This window comes from Talpa occidentalis, unplaced genomic scaffold (genome assembly GCF_014898055.3).
Source record: "Talpa occidentalis isolate TD23 unplaced genomic scaffold, MPIMG_talOcc4v2.1 talOcc4.7, whole genome shotgun sequence".
NCBI lineage: Eukaryota > Metazoa > Chordata > Mammalia > Eulipotyphla > Talpidae > Talpa > Talpa occidentalis.
Window position 1 is genome coordinate 11,356,459 of NW_023605083.1, and position 19,993 is coordinate 11,376,451.

The 19,993-nt window shown below is 44.1% G+C and overlaps 1 protein-coding gene across 1 annotated transcript in view; it reads right to left on the reverse strand.

Annotated features, from left to right (window-relative positions):
- The window catches only part of ACER2 (alkaline ceramidase 2), a 38,474-nt gene extending 32,166 nt beyond the window's left edge, over window positions 1–6,308 (reverse strand). The window contains exon 1 of the mRNA XM_037492398.2: window positions 6,073–6,308. Within this exon, the coding sequence (XP_037348295.1) occupies window positions 6,073–6,180 (108 nt within the window). The 5' untranslated portion in view covers window positions 6,181–6,308. The remainder of the gene's footprint in view (window positions 1–6,072) is intronic.
- Between the last annotated feature and the right edge of the window lie 13,685 nt (window positions 6,309–19,993).

Here is a 19,993-nt window from a genome sequence, read left to right on the forward strand (position 1 = left end):
ACTCAAAACCTGATCTTTCTCCTTTCATATACATGAAAGTGCCCTCTCTTGGGGGGGGTGGGGGCGGGAAGTACCTTACAAAGCTCAAGTCTCCTTTCTATCCCCCTCCCCAAAGATAACCGTTGTCCTCAGACTCACAGTCTTCAAGTCATTGTCTTTGCATTAATGTGAATACATACATACCACGTGCTGTAACATTATCATTCTGCAACTTCTTTTTTGCATTCAGTAATGTGCCTTGCAAACTCTTTCATCTGAGTTCATAGAGATTTACCTCTCTAGCTGGAAGTTTTGCAGAGAGCACTTTATTTAGACAGCCGCCAGTAGAAAGAACACCAGTTGAGAGCCCCATCTACAGTGTTGGAGAGTATAACACATTTTGCTTTTTACTCCGTTATATCTTCACTGCCTCAAGTCCTCTGAATCTGGGGCCTCTCTGGTGGTCTAGTGGTTAATATGTCTCAGTGCTATCACCTGGGTCAGGGAGCTACCCACATGGTGAAGCAGACCTCTCCTGTCTTGCCCACTGCTCCCCTCAGCAGTGTATTTCAGTAGATCCACCTGTTCTGCTCCCCACTGTCTCTGTCTTACCCCCTGCACCTCCAGTTCTTCCCTGCAAAAATAAATAAATAAAATATTAAAAAAAAAAAAAGTCCTCTCAATCTCCTATCTCCTTTCTTCAGTCAAGTGCACCTGTCTAGGCCAAGTCATTTGTCCCACAAATGACTCGATCTATGTAGCAGCATACACATTAGTCACTTGTAAATGTATTTACACATGTTCACAGAGACGTGAAGCCACTCATTACAAAACCTGCTGTACATTCATGATGCACATACTGAGAGAGTTCAACTTAGAAGGCCCATTATAACACATGCTCCCACATAACACTGAAATCACATTGTGCAGAGTCCATCTGCCCATGGCCGCCGGCCTCCACCACGCCTTTTAAAAACATCAACAGAAAAAAAAAATAAAAATACCAAATTAGAGGGAGATGATCCCCAAGACAAAAAGAGGAAGGAACTCCTAGAAAAATACGGAAAAGCACATGAATCCTGGTTAAAAGATTCAATGGCTCTGTCTCGACTAAGAAGTAAAACTTCCCCTCAATATTGTGTGGGTCACTAAAGGTGAAGAACAGTTCAGCCAAGGGCTATTTTTCAAAGCCTATTGTTGGATTATCCTTTGGAGAACTGGTTTGTTTAATTCATGTAGAACAGATTATCTTAATTAAAAGGAAACCACAATTTTAAAAATGCATTAATTATTTCCTTAGAAAGTTCCTCATTCTATGAATTCCTGTGTAATATTTGTACCACAATAATCCCACAAACACACTGCAATCTCATCCTGACTCATGTGAAGACACACTTTTTCTGACAGAGAGTAAATACTGAAAAAAACAACAGGTTGTACTGTTGTTTGTTTGTTTGTTTGTTTTTTTCTGAACAGTAGGTTCCAAAACAGACAAGGACTCCACCCTGCCAAAGTGGCTAAGTCTATGCCTCTTAATTGCAAGCAGATTCTTAACTACCTGTTCCATTGCTCCCTACCAGCCTCTGCGATGACCAGCTGTTTTGCCTGGGAATGAGGAGTTGCTCAAGGGCCTGGTACTTTCAGTTTTAAAATGGAGAACATGCTGGGCAAACCAGAACAAGCTCAGAAGCCTTCATGCAAAATCCCCTCACCCCACACCAACAGGACAATAACCTCCTGCAGAGTACTAATCACACCTTCCAGTGACTTACATGCTTGTTTGAAGCTCTGGTCTCTGTGACAGGCAGACAGTACTTGCTGGATGGATGGATGGATGGATGGATGGATGGATGGATGGATGGATGAACAGGAGGATGGACGGATGGGTAGATAGCAAGGATAGAAAGAGGTAAATCTGCCTTATAGATAGTAGGACATAGACTTTGGCATATTATCAAGAGAGATATTTATCTTGATGATTGGGAACAGAGCTAGTTGGGGGAGATAAGAGATCACAGACTGATTTTAATCATATATTTTGCATCAAGATTTCCTTTTTTTTTTTTTACCACCAGCTTAGTCCCTACTGTCCCCCTGAGTCACTGCCCAAGAACAGAGCCCCCAAAGGTCAAGCCCAGTGGTTAAAATGCAGGCCTAATTTTTTCCTAAGTGAATAGGACTTGAGTCTTTCCCCTTGGTAATACTAGGGCCTGAAAACATAAAATGTAAAAGCAAATCAAGTCAATACAATTTGTATGTAGAAGAAATAGTACAAAATCTGCAGAAGCAAAAGGCTGTGAAAGGGCATGACATGTTCTTGGAAGAGCTATCTGGGCTTGGCTGAAGCAAAGGATGATGACAAGATTTGAAGAAATAGAAGCTTGTGGGGCCTCAAGGCAAAATGCTTTGTACATTCAAACATAGTGTGAATGTAAATCAGGGTACGATCTCTGGTAGACCATTTAGAAACAATTATCAGCATTTAAAGTGAATATTCTCCTTGACACAGCATTCCTCAGCTAAGATAAGTACTTGCAAAAATACATCCAGATGCATATATAAGGAAAGTCATCATATCAATGCTCAGAAATCAAAATGGAAACAATAAAACAGACAGAAATGGCCCTAAATGTCCATAAACAAGGAATTAACTGTTTAAATAAATTATGGGCAATTCACTGAACAAAAATTATAAAGAAAAAGATAAGCCAGTATGGGACAATATGAGCCAATATGGCACTACCTCCAAGACATATTAAGTGAAAAAAAAACAAGAAACAGAAGAATGTGTGTAGTATGATATCAACAGGTTTGGGGAAAAAAACTTAGATTGGGTGTGTATACATATATACTTATTTACATATTTAAATGCTTACACAATTATATGTACTTTTTACATGCCTAGAAAATGTCTGAAAAGATACAGAAGGCACTTTTCATTTTATAAACATGCATACTCTAATTCTTTTACCATGACCATATTATTACTTTTATAATAAATCACAATGATAACCAAAACACTACTTTAAACAAACTTTGTCTTCCTAGCAAACATCATGAGTTTTGCCTACAGAGCAAATATCCCAATGTAGAAGTTTTAAATTAAGGAATGACTGAAAAGGAATACCTGTATCATGCCAAATAAATAAATCTAAGGTAGTGCAGTGGTGCTTATATCTTTTTAAAAAAGATTTATTTATTTATGCATACAAGAACTGGGATGTAGGTCAGAAGTGTGAGGGATGAGAGCATTCACCAAAGACAGAGTGGGGAGCACAACAGGAGGATCTACTGTGATACACTGCTGAGGGTATCACACCTGAGATACACACCTGAGTAGCAGGTGAGACAGGAGAGGTCTATTGCACCATGGGGGTATTTCCCTGGCCGGGGATGGGCTCATGCCGCAGTGGCTGGTGGGATCGAACTCATGCTGCAATGACTGGTGATAGCTTGATAGTTCTGAGACCCCTGTGCCACCAGGGAGGCCCGGTGCTTATATCTTTAAGAAATATCTTGGTAGAGTCAAATGGACCAAGCTCTAAATCCATTTCTATGACCTCAACAAACTGCAAAATGTATCGAGGTCCCACTTTTCTCCTTTATTAAATAGATATAATACATAGTACCCACTGCCCAGCGTGACTGGACAGTACCCAGCAGAGCTTCAACACATTACAGTTAGGTATAGCCAGTAGTGATTGAAGCTGTACTAGACCCAAGACCCATTAAGAAGGTTCTAGATCAGTGACTCCCTAGTTGCCTAGGGGTTAAGTCTCAGTGCTATCCGTAGGGCCTGAGTTCAATCCCCAGCCAGGGAGCTAAGCCACATGGTGCAGCAGACCTCTCCTGTCTAGCCCTCTGCTCTCCTTAGCAGTGTTTCGGTAAATCTGCCTGATCTGTTCTGCTCCACACTCTGTCTATGGTGAGCCCTCTCACCATCCCTCCACCTCTGGCCTGTACCCCACTTCTTCTATGCAAAAATAAATAAAATCTTTTTTTAAAAAAAGGTTCTATATCCCGTTCCCAGTCGTCTCCTGATTTCATATCTTCAATTCCTCAAACTTTTCTCCCGAACTAGTAAAGATTATTTTTTTTATAGAATGGATAAGTAAACCTGCTGCCTTACTATGAACGTGTAAAGAGGTGCTTATCAACAATAAATAGTTCACTGTCTTTCCCAAGACAGCATTAAGGTAAGCATAAGTCTGACCTGTTACTTGCATGAGACAATACCTAGGAACAGGGGACAAAACATTTTTTTGCACTCAACAGAGTAGGGTAATTAACTACTTCTTTGCAACTTTAAGCTCTCCACTTTGCTAAAGCAAATTTTGTGGTTTACAAATATTCTGAGGAGTAAGGTTTGTCAGGCAGATCAGCCAGACTAATCCATCAGTCACAGACACTACAGCTGAAGGCCAACAGTTCATTTCTAAAAGATTGGCACTCATTACATAACGGCTCCAATGGGACTACATTAAAAGTAAAGCAAAAATAAACTCTCCCCCTCAGTAAGCATTCTGGGGCTTTGCAAGGCAGGCTCAGAGCAGCTGTACACTAACATTTTTGGCCAAGTAACCAAGGCTGACGCTGGCCTCAAATTCCATAGATAATTACCTTTCCGGGCTTAGAGACTGTCATTTCTTCCTTAACTCTGGTGAAATCCTTGGTAGTATGCTCCACTTACAAGCAGAGAAACCAAATTACCACTGTTGAAAGACCCCGTCCTGCTCCAAACTGTCCTCTGTGGGCACCTGTCCCCATCTGACAGTCTGCTCCCAAAGAGATTGTGGGCTAAGCGAGGTGTGACTAGCTCCTAACTCACTGCATCTTTCACAGTATCTATGGACCGCAGAAGGCCAGGTTTTCTTGCGGAATTAATCTGGGCATAAAAAGCAGGACTATTTGTGTGGCGTGCAGCCATGGATTTCAGGGCTGAGCAGAGAGTCCAGACTTCTGGATCTTGGTTCCAGTCATGCCAGAAATGTGAACATGACAGTCTCCTTCTCAAGAGCTCAGTGTCCCCATGGTAAGAATAGAAGGAACTAGGACTAGCTCAAGGGAAATCCCTCCAGGCAATTAGCACCCAATTCAAGGCCAGGACAGTCTCTCCAGCAAAACTAAGGGAGGAACCTTAAATAATAAACTCCAATTCACAATGACACCTAAACCAAGAGCTCCTGTTGTCTGCAGGAGGGTAATGGAACGCTAAGTCACAGAAATGACTGTGAAAAGTTTTACATTCCCTACAAGAAGACCCAACCATGGGCACAGTTGGGACATTCCCCCACAGAAGGGACATTTCCTTCCCAGCTGCAGGTTTTCCCTCCCACAAAGACCGAAGACACACAGAATTCTGCAGTGGAGAAGTTTCTGCTTGCCTGTATCCACGGACCTAAAAGAGTCTGCATGTATGCATATATCATTTCTCCCCAGTTTCTTTCCCCTCCCCAGGCTTAATAATTGGCAGTACAGAGCTGGGGGAATAAATTTGAGGCTGGTATTACATGGTGTACTAAACTCAAGAAAGTAAAAATTGGTAGCAATTAACTTGATTCTGGCCAAAAGTAATTCTACCTAACATTTATGTAGTAATGGGGATGGAGCAAGTCTGTAGTGGGGCCCACTCCTGAGACCTGCCAGGTACCTCCCCTATGCACCCCCCACTCTGAAAGCGGGTATTCAGTGCAAAAAAACGCACAATGCGACCCAAGTGCGTCATGCCACGGAGATCCTGCGGAGGAAGGGAGTTGTCCGGACGGGGCACCGGCCCGCAAGTGACCCAACCTGGCAGAATGGGCAGAGACGAACCACTGGCTCCGGGATGCGTGGGGACCAAGGAGACAATAGGGTCATCCGAAGGAAATGACAGGAGGAGGGCAATGAGCCCAGGTGTCCGGAAAAGACACAGAAGAGCGCAGATGGAGACCTGGAGGGCGCGCGCAGGGGAGGGGGCGTGGATCAACTCTGTCCCTAGAAAGAACGCCCCAGACACAAGCAGAGCCCCAGTCCGGCTTCCAGGCGCGGCGGCTCCTGGGGACAGCCCCCTCCCGCCAGCCCGCGGGCCAGCCCCGCTCCCGCGCCCCGCACCGTGTTGTAGAACTCGGCGATGGCAGGCACGATGGTGTAGTTGTCCTCGCACCAGTCCACCTCGGAGCTGCCAGCGCGCAGCTGGTCCCACCAGTGCGGGGCGCTCATGGCCGCTCTGGGGCATTGGAGCAGCTGCTCCGGGTGCCAAGAGGAGCCCAGGGCTGCGGCTGGAAGCAAACTGCGGCGCCCGGCGGCTTTATTCGCGACCCGGCACCAGCCGGATGTGGCGCCTCCCCAGCGGGCCTCTTGGAGTTCAGCTCCGCCTGTTGGACGTGACTCGCTCGCAGACCCCTCCCCTGGCCCCGCCCCTGGGGAGCCGGCCCCCCACGAGCCGGCCACGCCCAGGCAGGGGCGGCCCCCGCGTGGGAGGGGGAGCCTCGGGGGACCGTGACCCGGCCCCGGCGGCCTTCAGGCTGGGTGTCCCCAGCAGGTGGCCAAGGCCTGGATGGTCCAGCTCACGCCTGCCCGCGCCTGCCCCCAGCAACTCTGGCTCAGCCCCGCAGTCAAGCGTGTGACTTCCAGGCTCACGCTGGAGAAAAGGATTCGACTTCGCGGGGTGGCATGGAGTGGGAAGTTTGTCTACCTGCTCTTCCCGCGTGCAGCTCCTGCCTCCCACTCGCTTGTAGAGTACTTTTGCAGTTTCCAGTAGGTTCTTGCTGTCTTCTGGACTTGGGGCAATGTGCTTTCATCTAATTTTCCATTATGCAGTAGGTCAAGCTTAAGGCAGCTCAACCTACAGAAAATGCAGCGTGGAAGGTCTTACGTCTTCAGGACACCCACGTTACAAGTGATGATGGCACATATACAGCTGGTCCTTGAATACGGGGGCTAGGGGTGCCCCACTCCCTTCTGTCCTCTCCCAGTTGAAAATCCAGATATACTGGCTTCCAAAAACTTCACTACTAATAGCCTTACTGGTAATATAAACAGGTGACTTAACACCTATTTGTCTGGTCACCTATTTGTCTGCAGACTGTCTGGTCTGCAGTGGCTGTCACTAGGATCTCTGTGCAAGCCTGCATGATACTCTGATCGCTAGCAGGGGCAGCCCAGTAGGACCAATGCTGGTGCTTCATTGCCCTAGAGACCCAGTGTCCATCTTCCACAGATACTCTCATGGCCATTTGCATGTCTCCCCAAATCTCCATCACTGGCAGAAACTGCAAACCCAAATGCCTCTCTCAGGCTCTCAGAAATCTAGCTTTCTCAACTGGGGACCAAATCATCCTCCCTTTTTTATTTTTCTGCCAACTTTTAGGCCATTTTCTTCCTGGACAGTCAGTTCCACTGACTCCTGGAACTCAAGGTAGAATGCTACCCTCTCCTAAAGTCAGAATTGCCCAGACCTGCACGATAGCCAGTGTGAGCTGACCACTTGAGAGTCAGAAATATTTGCCACAGTCACACACAAACACACACAAAAATACATCAGTTAATTTCTCAGTGTCTCACAGCACTACACAAACTATTTAACAATACCTTGCCGTGTTGTCAAGATTTTACTCCTTCCTATATTTTAGGTGCAAATTACAAAACCCATCTTCATCAACCTTACTGGTATAAAAAGCACCATTATATTATATCCTGCTGGCTCTCAAAGTGTGGGCCTCCTTTCATGGAGCCCAGAAGGCTTGTTAATACTGTGACATTTGCTGCCTTCGTTCTCTCATCAGTGTACTTTGGAGTTTTTCAGAGGCTACCTTGACAGTTCATGTCATTCTCTCTCTAAGAGCTAATGGATGTGTGCTTTGTATTCAATATTAAACATGTTAAATGTCTATTGTGGCCAATATCGATATATTAGCAGATAAAACAAATATTCTTTAGGGTCCTCAATAATTTTTAAGATTATAAAAGGATCCTTGTACCTCGTACCTCATACCTCGTACTTAAAAGACACTTGCAATTAAACTATTTGTAATTTTTTTAATCATTTAGAATTTTCAACATTTATTGAATGAAAACTTTGAGACTTAGACATACACTGTTATCTACATCATCCTTGTATACATAAGCAAAATAAGAGCAAATTAGCTTTATTAAGGATTTCCTGAGATCTTCTCACAACTAGAATTTCCATTTTTCTTGATTATTTTTCTGCTCAAAATCAGTGGTGTCCTTATATCCTTAATTACCACATGCTGGTGATGCAGCATTTCAGTTCCCCACTACAGTTTGCTTCCAAGCCACCGACACCTAGTGTATATATGTTGATGCCTGCACTTTCTTGATCTTACCTGAAAGTGTTGATAGAAGGTTTTCACACTACAGGCATCTTGTTTCTTTTCCAGATGGTCTTTATATGATTTGTTGACAGAAGCACAGAGATTACAGTTGCCCAGTCATCCTACCCGGGAGAACCACTGAGTTTGTGCATGTTCAGGCAGTGACAACACATCTCCACCACCACATGTCCAGCTATGATTATAAAACGCATTTATTGTAAGATGCATCTGGATTTTAGAGATGCAACAATGCAAAGTAATGTGAGTTTTTAGCACCAATGAAATGTGGAATCCACTGGCTATAAGTCCTTCCCATTAAAGTCTCATGTTTTGTGTTAATGCGGCGGATGGCAAAACCCTATATAAAATAGGCAGCTTTGCAGAGTTTGGGCTGCCCCTCTTCCTGCCCTGTAACAATACTACTCCCCAAGTCCTGCTAATGGGATGATGAGTTTTCTTTCTGCACAGAAACTCATTGTCAGTGAAAACTCTGGTTCACAATGAAAGGTGACCACTAGGATTCTAATTACAATTGCACAGAGAGACAGTGCTCACGCAAAAGTGAGGGGTGAATAGCTAAGGAATACAAGCTACGTCCCTCCAAAGATGCCAGTCAGCATTGGTCTTCTTGCAACTGACTTCAATTATTTTTGATGTTCTCATAGACTCTCCCCATCATTAACATTGTTTCAATTAATATAATCAGAAATTTTGGGGCCTCCCCGGTGGCGCAGCGGTTGAGCGCTAGGTTGCGAAGCTGCCCGCAGCCTCTGCTGCACCGGTTCGATCCCCGGCTGCTCCCCAGCCACCGGAGGAGGGTCCCACATGGCACACAGACCTCTCCTGCCGCCCGCTGCTCCCCTCAGCAGTGTACTTCGGTCTTTCTGCCTGTTCTGCTCCCCGCTCTGGCTCTGGTGAATTCTCTCACCCTCCCGCGCTTCTGACTGTACCCAGTGCATGTGTAAACAATAAAAATAAATAAATCTTAAAAAAAAAAAGACACATTGATACAATATCTTTAAAAAAAAAAAAAAGAAATTTTGTATTAGGTAATTAACAATTAAGTTGATTTATATTAAAAGTATGATGCATTAATTACTACCATTAATGTTTTAATACAAAATTTTGACAGCTGGTGTAAAAAGAGTGCTGAGGGAAAGGTTTGTGACAGCAGAGAATGGGACACTGCTGAATTCTGAGGATGTGTTTATTTACAATGCTTTAGTCTAAATAGGATTCTGATACAGGTCCGTGAGAGATCAGATTTGGGGTACCACCCTCATCAGCAAATCAGGATGCCAGTATCTTCTATTTTTACATAGTTTACAACTGTGTTTATTTAGCCTAAGTAAATATCTGATACAAATATTGAGTTCGACTGGTTCAACAAGTGGAATTATCAAGTCAAAAGTCTTTCTTGGAAAAACAAAGGCAGGCACCTGTATAAATAAAGCAGTGTGCGTGATCAAAGCTGAGATTTTTCTGTATTTTTCTAATCTGGTCAGGGTTATTCATTGTCTTCTTGCTTGAAGCCTATTATTGAAGCCAGTGATTCTCCAATTACCTTCCCAAACCATCAGTTTCAGGGCCACCAGGGAACTTGTTAGCAATGCAAATTCCTGGTCCACACCTCAGACCTAGTGAACCAGAAACTCTGGGGCTGAGACCAGGGATTTCAGGGAAGAACCACAGTTGTGGCTGATGTGTGGTGGAGCAAAAAGCCCCTGTGGGCTGTATAATTTGCTTCCCTGATAAACCAAGTCCAAGCTAAGACTGCTGCTGCCACTGAGGGGGGAGAGAGAAGTCAGCTCAGAGTCAGTCCAGTTCACTCAACAGCTAGGAGAGAAATAAGACAGCAAGGATTTTTTTTTTTTAATCTAATACAAAATGTCTATCTGAGAATTGTAGGAGAGGGCTAGAGGAAGCAGGGGAAATACTACTACAGCCACACAAGAAGGTGGCCAGTTTCACTTAAGATCCATGTTCCCTAGCTGTTTACTGAGAGGCTGCCAGAGGCCACTTCCTGCTGTTGTTACAGTCCTCTCTTTTGAAGTGCCTCTTTCCTTTGTCTAAACTTGCCAGAAAACAGCAGTGTTAGGATAGGTGTGAGAGTTGTGGGTTTTTACCTATGCCTCAAGTGCAGATGTTAACATTTGTTCTGCTCTTGTTTCTGGATATTACTATGTAGTTACTTTGTTTGGTAACTGTAGCTGGCAAAGATGTAAGAGATTTGAATGCTTGCTTTGTGGAAGGCTCTGCATTAAGTGCTGGGTAATACAAAGACAAAAGTTTTCTTACTCTGGTGGTCCTTAGTCTAACACATGGGCCACTAGAAGGCCCCTTCATAAGTCTAAAATGAAAGACATGGGAACAGAACTAGGGGCCCAAGACTACAGTGAGAGCCAACGGGGACTCAGCAAAGGAGGTATAACAGAGGCATCCCCATAAAAGGGGAAGGTGCCATGTTCCCCACCCCACTTAACTGTGGGTGGAGCTGAGCTCCACCAAGTGAAGCAACTTAACATAAACAGCAGATCAGTGTTAGGAGAGACGACTGGAGAAGGACCTGCTTGCTTCTTCGCTTTGGACTTGCACCAGGGACTTGGGGGACTTGGAAGAGACACTTGGAAGATCACATGGGTGAGAGACACATGGAGAAGCTGGCAATGGTGGCCATTATCTTGATTTGTACTTTTGGAACCCCCATCAGCACCCACTCAAGTCAGTGGAGGCCTTGTGACCTCCCACACGATCCCGCCAGCACCTGCACTGACTGGTAAGCCCCTGGACCCATATTAGGGAATGAGACAGAGCAACCAAAAGCATGATGACCTCCCATGAGACCCTGCCAACTGTTCATCCAGAAAGCCAGGACCACCACTGCCCCACAAGCCTGCACCTATTGGATGGTTTGGGGAACCCCAATAGAGGTCCTGCCCTCAGGTCCCTGCCATCCCATCTAGGACTGGCACTGTGCTGCATGCCCAGATCTGCTCTGAGGAAGGCTCCAGCACCTGGTTAACACCAAATACAATTGTCCAATAGAAGCCCATCTACAACAGAGCAAATCTGAAAGCAAACAATGGGGAAAAAGAAAAATAATTGGCGAAGCAAGCCCTCAGGGGAATAATACACCACAGGGGGCAAACCAATATGCAGAACCCAACAGCACAGACATGGAAGAGCTCTTCTTCATAAAAAATAAAGAATTTAAAACCGCCATAATCAAGAAAATCAAAGAATTAGAACAATACAAAGATAGAAAAAGCCGATGAGAGATATGAGAAAACTCAGGAAAAAAAGAAGCTATGAGAACACAAAGAACAAAAAATGGAGACCAAAACTTTAAATAAGAGATAAAAAGGTCTTGATTTGTACTTTGATTTTGCACCTTTCATTCCAGACTTGCCTATACCTTCCTCCCCTTTCCACTGGCTCCCTGCCAGAGGTGTCTTAGACCAGTAGCAAGTTTCTGGGTTTCAGCACCCCTGTTTTGGGCCCATCCTAGCCATTTACCCACAAGGGGACAGGAAACTTTGAATTATTTTTGGAAAATATTATTCTTTCTTCTCTCATCTTTCAATGCACATTAATTCTATTAAATTTCTTTACACTAAGCGTGTCCTTGATATGTGTGCAAGGATGGCCAGATCCCTGGCCATTAAAGTGTGCATGTTAGGGGGCCTAAGGGCCCCCTCAGTCATGTGCTAACAGAGGCGTTCTCAGAACTGAAATGTAGATGAATAGATCTTTGAAAGGCAGAGCGCCCAGCAGAGGGAATTCTACAGAAGGAACAGCGTGTCTAAAAGGATGGAAGACAGAGAAAGGACAGTAATTTAGGAAACTTCAAATATGATGTTTCAGTCAGAAAAGCGGCAGAACTGGAAGACTAGTAGATGACAAAAAGAGTAAGTCTTTAGGAAGGAAACAATGATGGTAGAATAAAATACCTGTCAGAAACTCTTGGTAAGGCCTTTCAGTGATGTAAGTGAGAGGAGATATGGGCACGACTAAGTCATGCATTCATTCACTTAAAACGTACAAGTGTTGTATAGTTGCTATGTGCCGGACACTTTCCTCGGTGCCAAGAATAAAATGGTGTACAAAACAGACACTGTCTCTAACCCCACTGAGCTTGCAGTCGAGGGGAAAAGTCAGGCATTAAATAGTGCATAAATAATTCATTACAGTTGTGTCATGTACTATAAAAAAGTACAAGCACCACTACAGCAGGAGAGGCTTTTCCAAGCAAGTAGATTCTAAGCTGATGGAAGTTAAGTTTAAGGCAGGGAATTGAAAGAGAATTGAAAATAGTTGTGAGATTCACTATTGATTCCAATTTTTTTTTAAAGATTTATTTATTTATGCATACAAGAACTGGGGTACAGGCCAGAGATGGGGGGGTGTAAGAGAACTCACCAGAGACAGAGTGGGGAACAAAAGAGGCAAACTGACTGAAATACACTGCTGAGGGGAGCAGCAGGCGAGTCAGGAGAGGTCTGCTGTGCCATGTGGGTTGCTCCCTGGTCAGCCGGGGATCAAACTTGTGCTGCAGAGGCTGCAATTGCTTCATAGTTCGGTGCTTAACCCCTTGCACCATCAAGGAGGCCCCCAAATATTTTTTTTAAAGATTTATTTATTTGTGCACACAAGAACTCTGGTACAGGCCAGAGGTGTGGGGGGTGAGAGGATTCACTAGAGACAGAGTAGGGAACAGAACAGGCAGATCGTCCAAAATACACTGCTGAGGGGAGCAGCAGTCGTATCAGGAGAGGTCTGCTGTGCCCTGTGGGTTGCTCCCTGGCCGGGGATCAAACTCGTGCTGCAGTGGCTGCAGATCGCTTCATAGTGCCGTGCTTAACCCCTTGCGCCACCAGGGAGGCCCCCCAAATATTTTAATACATTTTCACAGCCCACTTAACCTTGCCAATGGCTGTGGCCAACGGAATGTGCATGGAATTGATCTGTACCACAACTGAGCAGAGGCTTAGAAAGCAATTCCTAGGTTTGCCCTTCCTCTCTCTCCTCTGCTATATCCCAAGCTGCTTCTCCAGCTGGGATTCAGGAATGATGGAGATATACAGAGCAGAGCAGAGGTACAGTTAATTCACAGCCAGCTTACAATCAAAAAAAAAACAAAACCCACCAAGATTTGGGGGATTTTTTCATACCTCCCAATAACCTAATAAAGGCTGACAAAGATAAAGAATTAATAAAGTTTTAACTGCTCACTAGAGATGAAAGAGTAGGAGGAAAATAAAAGGTAACTTCAAATAGTCTAGCCTGATGAGAAGTTGGCTAGGGTACTAAACCCAAAGGGGAAACAGAGGGCAAAATGTGCTTGAGGGCTTTGATATGCTGAGAAGTTGAAGGTGCTGGCTGAGCATCTTAAAGATATACGCTCAGCAGCTGAAAAGGCAAGTTAAGACACCAGGGACAGGTCAGAATGAGAAAGATTTATGTATCATAATGATAAATGTGATGCCTAAAATCCCTGGGGGTAAATGAGCTCACTCAGACACAGTAGCAGAGAATGGAGGCAGGCCAGAAGGCTGACCCTTGGGTATGCCTCCATTTTCAGACACCTGAGTGACAGGAGGCACATTCTGGGCAGGCAAGGAGCAGTGTGAGAGGAGCAGAGGGTTGAGGAATGCCAAACCACCTGATCTTGCAAAAAAAAAAAAAGGAATGGGTCTCCCTGGTGGCGCAAGGGGTTAAACACAGCACTATGAAGCTATCAGCAGCCTCTGCAACATGAGTTTGATCCCTGGCTGGCCAGGGAGCAACCCACATGAGCAGCAGACCTCTCCTGCCTCACCCACTGCTCCCCTCAGCAGTGTAGTTCAGTCAGTTTGCCTGTCTGCTTCCCACTGTCTCTGGTGAATCCTCTCACCGCACCCCCCCACCCCTGGCCTGTACCCCAGTTCTTGTATGCATAAATAAATAAATCTTTTTAAAAAAAGAAAGAAAGAAAAAAGAACCTAAATCAGATTAAAACTCTAGCTCTTCCTACCACTTTGCAGGAACTGAATCACTGGAGGGAGTTTGTTTAAAATGTTCAAAAGACAAAGGCAAATTTAGCAAAGTTTAAGTAAGGTCCAGGATTCTGCATTTCCAGCAGAATCCCAGGCGATGCTGGTGCTGCTGGTCCGAGGAGCACACTTCAGTAGTAAGGCTCTAGGCACAGACGTGACAAGCAGATGAAAGCAGTAAAATGCAAATGAAGGGAAACTCCTCATGACAAACAACCCAACTTCTTAAACAAAAGACGGGGAGGAAATTTTTATTTCCTGCAGAGACATGAGAACCAACTGCAATGTGCAGACTTTGTTTAGATCCTAAACCAGAGTATAAACAAATCATTTTTAGGACTATTGTGTAAATGTAAACACTGGATGTTTGATGATATTGCGAAATTATTGTGAGTTGGGGGAGATGTGATGATGGTATGATGATAGTTTTAAAAGAGGATTCTTCAAAAGGCTACAAAATTTGATTCCATCGTATGACATGCTGGAAAAGTTATAGTTAAGGGATAGAAAACAGATCAGGGCCTCCCTTGTGGCAAGGGCTTAAAGATAGCTCTATCAAGCTATCATAGGCACTGGAGCACAAGTTCGATTCCCCAGCAGGCCAAGGAGGTGACCCACATGGCACAGCAGACCTCTCCTGTCTTGTCCGCTGCTCCCCTTAGCAGTGTATTTCAGTGGATCTGCCTGTTCTGCTCCCCACTCTGTCTCTGGTGAATCCTTTCACACCCCCACCCTCACCCCTCTGGCCCATACCCAAGCTCTTGTATGCATAAATAAATACATCTTTAAAAAAAAAAAAAGAAAGAAAGAAAACAGATCAGTAGTTACTTGGGGGTGGGAGAGGGCGCTCACTAGAAAGGGACACTGGGGGATTCTGAGGAGTGACAGAGTTGCTTCGTATCCTAACTGTGATGGTTAGATGAGTTTATGAAAACTCCTAACTATATTTTTCAAGGGTCAGTTTTGTTGTGTGTAAATTACACTTTAATTTATCAGAGGAAACAAAGGTAAGGAGGAGAGAATGGGGGAAGAAAGGCAGATGGGGTATTGGTCTACATATCTGAGTGGAACATAAGCACATGTTAGAGCAAAAACATAACTTCCCAATTAAAAAAAAAAATCTAAACCTTAATAAACCTGACCAAAACAAACAAAAAAAACCCCCAAAAAGTAGCAATGTTGGTTAGAGATATATACTAAAATATCAACAGTTAAAATATATCTGAGATTTGCTTCAAAACCATGGGAGAGGGTATAGGTTTGGGGCTCAGATGGATCAATAGCGCAATTCCCTATGGGTGGTAGGCACATCCAACTAGACTTTCTACTTTGTGTGTGTTTAAAACTTCCATAGCACATTTTCAAAAACTAAAGCAGCAAAGGGCTTCATGGAATAGGTTGATCCCAAAAGCACCCATGTAGCCAAGACCACAGGAAAGGCAGGTTGGTGAGCAAAGGCTGAGGCTCAGCCTCCAGCAGTAGGTACCCTTAAAGCAGCAGTTCTAGTCTGACCTATGATTGTTACCTGTCCCCTTTGCTCCAGAGGGCACAGGACTGGTTACCCTCACCCAAGGAAGCAAATGGCAGTCTGAGAGGGCATCCTCCAGGCCTCTGTGTGAGAAGGCCCTTTCACCAAGGGAGGTTTTGGTAAACAAGATGATGATCAGCAGCCTGGGTGGTATCCAGGCAATGCTGTGGCCACAGACTCTCTGGAACGAGGAAGCAGGAAAGGTCAGGGACTGGTCACTAACTCAGCTCACAGTTCAGGTCCAGGAGACCCTGTTGGGGCTGCACTCTGATTCTTGAGATCTGTCCCCAGGGAGTCAGTCCTGGCAAGGCAGAGACATCACTCCTTCACTCTGCCTTGTCTTCAGCCTTTCAAAGACCAGGAAACACCTTCGGGAAATAGGTGCAGTGGGTCTTAGTTTTTAATCCACTCAATCTCTTACCTGTCCATTGGTGTATTTAGAATATTTATATTTAGCTTAATTAGTGATATATTTGGGTGTAATCATGCTTATTTTGTGTGCGTGTGTGTGTTTGCTTGCCTTGCTTGTCCGTTTCTTTTCTTTTTCCTATCCTCTTGTGGATTACTTAAATATTTTCTGGAATGACACAGGTCTTTATGTATTAAAAGAGAAAGTTCCTCATGATGTGATGTTAAGAAATAATATATTTCTACCAACCAAGAAAGCCTTTGAATGCATAAACAAAGAAATTAATACTAGATATGCTTACATGTTTCTTTCTCCATTACATAAAAATTTCTCTAAAGCGGGCCTCCCTGGGGGCACAGGCAGTTGAGCGCAGCGCGGTGAAGCTGTCCACAGCCTCTGCAGCGGATCCCGGTTCAATCCCTGCCGGCCTCAGAGCAACCCACCTGGCACAGCAGGCCTCTCCTGCTCGCCCACTGCTCCCCTCAGCAGTGTACCTCGGTCCTTCTGCCTGTTCTGCTCCCCACTTTGACTCTGGTGAATCCTCTCACCCTTCCACATATCTGGACTGTACCCTGGCTCTTGCATAAATAAAATCTTTAAAAAAAAAAAAAAGAAAAAAGAAAATAAATGGGACTGGTGGAAGTTTGCCCTGATATAACTTGATTAAAAAAGAAAAATAGATTTATTCTTGCTTTTTCCCCGTTATGCCCTTTCTTTCCTAATCAACACCAAATATTTCATAAATGTATGCTACATCCTATTTTCCACAACTCTGCAAAAACATCCACAGTCTGACCCAAGGGGAGAGAAATCCATTGTAACTCTTGCTCCAAGATATAGTTACAGAAATAATGATTGGGAATTTTACAAGCTCCGTTTCTGTGATTTAAACTTCCTTTCCCAAACACAGTGGGCATGTTTTAAAATTAGTTTCTTTCTACAAGTCGAAACTGCCCTTGAAATTTAGGTGTTTTATGTCTAAAACAATCTTTTTTCCTGTTTCCTTAACTTGAGCCAAAAATGAGACAACTTATAGAAATGCATAAACTCATTTCCTCCTTTACTAGTTCTCTTCCTTTTCCCCATTTATACTTCCCTTTGGAAAAACACCCTTTTCCCAAAAATATTTGAATAACTCATAAATTCACCAGTGGGTTAAGGAAAATTTTACCTTTACTGATTTGGTTTTAGAATGAATTTCACACTACTGAATACAAAAATGTGTTCTGTGCAGTCAGGGTGCCCACGGTTGAGAGGTTGTGGTTTTGGGTCCTGTAATGGGCTGAATTTTTCCCACGGTAATCCCTGGTTTGAAGTTCTAAAACACAGGACTTCAGAAAATGACTGGACTTGGAGACAGGGTCTTTAAATTGGTCATTAAATTAAATGAGGTTATTATGAAGGAACATAATATGACTGATTTCCATGTATCAAGAGGAGACTAGGAGGGATCCAATGGACTGTGGTGGAGAGTTACTGGGCCTCTGATGGTGAGCTTGGTGTGTCACACACTTTTGAAGAGCTGTGATCCTGCACTCCTAAAACATAAATCATTGTAAACCAACATTGCCACAATGCCAATTTTTTTGTTTGGTACAAATATATTATTTCTATCTTCCTTTTATATATAAGCAGCATGCCACATATTTCCTGTTTCTCCTCGAATTTTTTCCTTAACATCACATCACAAGGAACTTTCTCTTTTAAAGACCTTCCCTTATGTCATTCTAGAAAATGTTCAAGTAATCCACAAGAGGAAGAGGAAGAGACTAGATATAGACACACACACATAGAGGGAAAACCATGTGAAGATGCAGATAGAAGATGGTTCTCTACTAGTCAAGAAAAGAGGCTTCAGAAGAAACCAATCCAACCAATACACTGGTCTCAGACTTCTAACTTCAGAATTGTGAGAAAAGAAATGTCTGTTGTCTAGCCACCTCATTTGTGGCATTTTGTTATGGCATCCCTAGTAAACTAAACGCCCCCACACTCAAAGCCCACCTATTTCATTGTGTCCAACACTCAGCTCCCAAACCTGTATTTGCAACAGCCTACTGGATGTCTCCAGTTGTTTATCCAGAGACACCTCACGCTCAGTGCGCCCAAGCACACTCCCTGAATACCGTCTCATCCTCCAGAGATCACCATCTTAGTGATGGCATCTCTGTATCAAGCCCAAAATCCAGGTGTCATTCCTGAGCTGGCATTCTCCTTCCATTCCCAATTCCTGTAAGTTAGAAGATTCCATCCAGTCTATCACTAAATCTATTTATTTAATGTCTTTTGCTTTGAAAAATTTCAGACCCAAAGAAAAGGTGAAGGAGGGCCTCCCCAGTGGCGTAGCGGTTGAGCGCTGGGTTGCGAAGCTGCCCGCAGCCTCTGCAGCGCTGGTTCGATCCCCGGCTGCTCCCCAGCCATGGGAGGCGGGTCCCACATGGCGCACAGACCTCTCCTGCCACCCGCTGCTCCTCTCAGCAGTGTACTTCGGTCCTTCTGCCTGCTCTGCTCCCCGCTCTGGCTCTGGTGGATTCTCTCACCCTCCCGTGCTTCTGACTGTACCCAGTGCTTGTATAAATAAATAAAAAATAAATCTTTAAAAAAAAAAAAGGTGAAGGAATACCTTTCATTAATTTCACTATTTGCTAATAATTTTTTTTTTAAAGATTTATTTATTTATACAAGCACTGGGTACAGTCAGAAGCGCGGGAGGGTGAGAGAATTCACCAGAGCCAGAGCAGGGAGCAGAGCAGGCAGAAGGACCGAAGTACACTGCTGAGGGGAGCAGCGGGCGGCAGGAGAGGTCTGCGCGCCATGTGGGACCCTCCTCCAGTGGCCGGGGAGCAGCCGGGGATCGAACCGGCGCTGCAGAGGCTGCGGGCAGCTTTGCAACCCAGCACTCAACCTCTGTGCCACCAGAGAGGCCCATATTTGCTAATACTTTTAAAATTTTGTTTTTCCTTTCTTGTTATGTATAAATCCCACAGTGAAAAGCCTGGATCCCAAGACATTAATTGATTTATTTTCTCTATAGCTTACAATAAATATGTATGTAAAATATTTCAGAATTAAGATACTAACAAAACTGTCATTAGCAAGCATACTAAGTAAAATATAAGATCTCCTTGTCATTCTTTAGGTCCTTAGACATATATATCCTGCCAGGAATGTACAGTCAGAATCCTGTATATTCAAAAGTTTCATGAAATTAATTTTTATTTTATTATATTTCAATCGCTTGGTTATGATACCTGAAAGAGCTCTGGGGCTTGGTTCCAGGCCCTCTTGGTCAGAGTCGGGAGCCAATTCTGCCCACCAAGGGACCCATTCAATTACTAGGTCCTCTCAGGGGCTTGGTGGGAGTTATCTCTGTCTACACACAGGGTAACAGACTCCCTGTGAAGGACCTAGCTGTGGAACTGAAGTGGACTCTTGTCCCAGTGCTACCCCAGAAGTCTCATTCTCCCAGGGATAAGACAGGTTCTACCCCATCCAAGTCACTGGGTAACAATCCCAACAAGGTTCTTTTTCCTGTAACATTATTTTCTATTTTTAACACCATGGAATTACTTGAAGGAATAGCACTGTATGAAGTGAAATTTTGAGTACTTTTATTGCTATTTGTTGTTGATATATGTTTAAAATTATTACTACACAGTGATGCAGTATGAAGGCAAAAAGTTGCATTTGGGCACAATACTGCCTATCACACACCAGACAGTGCAAT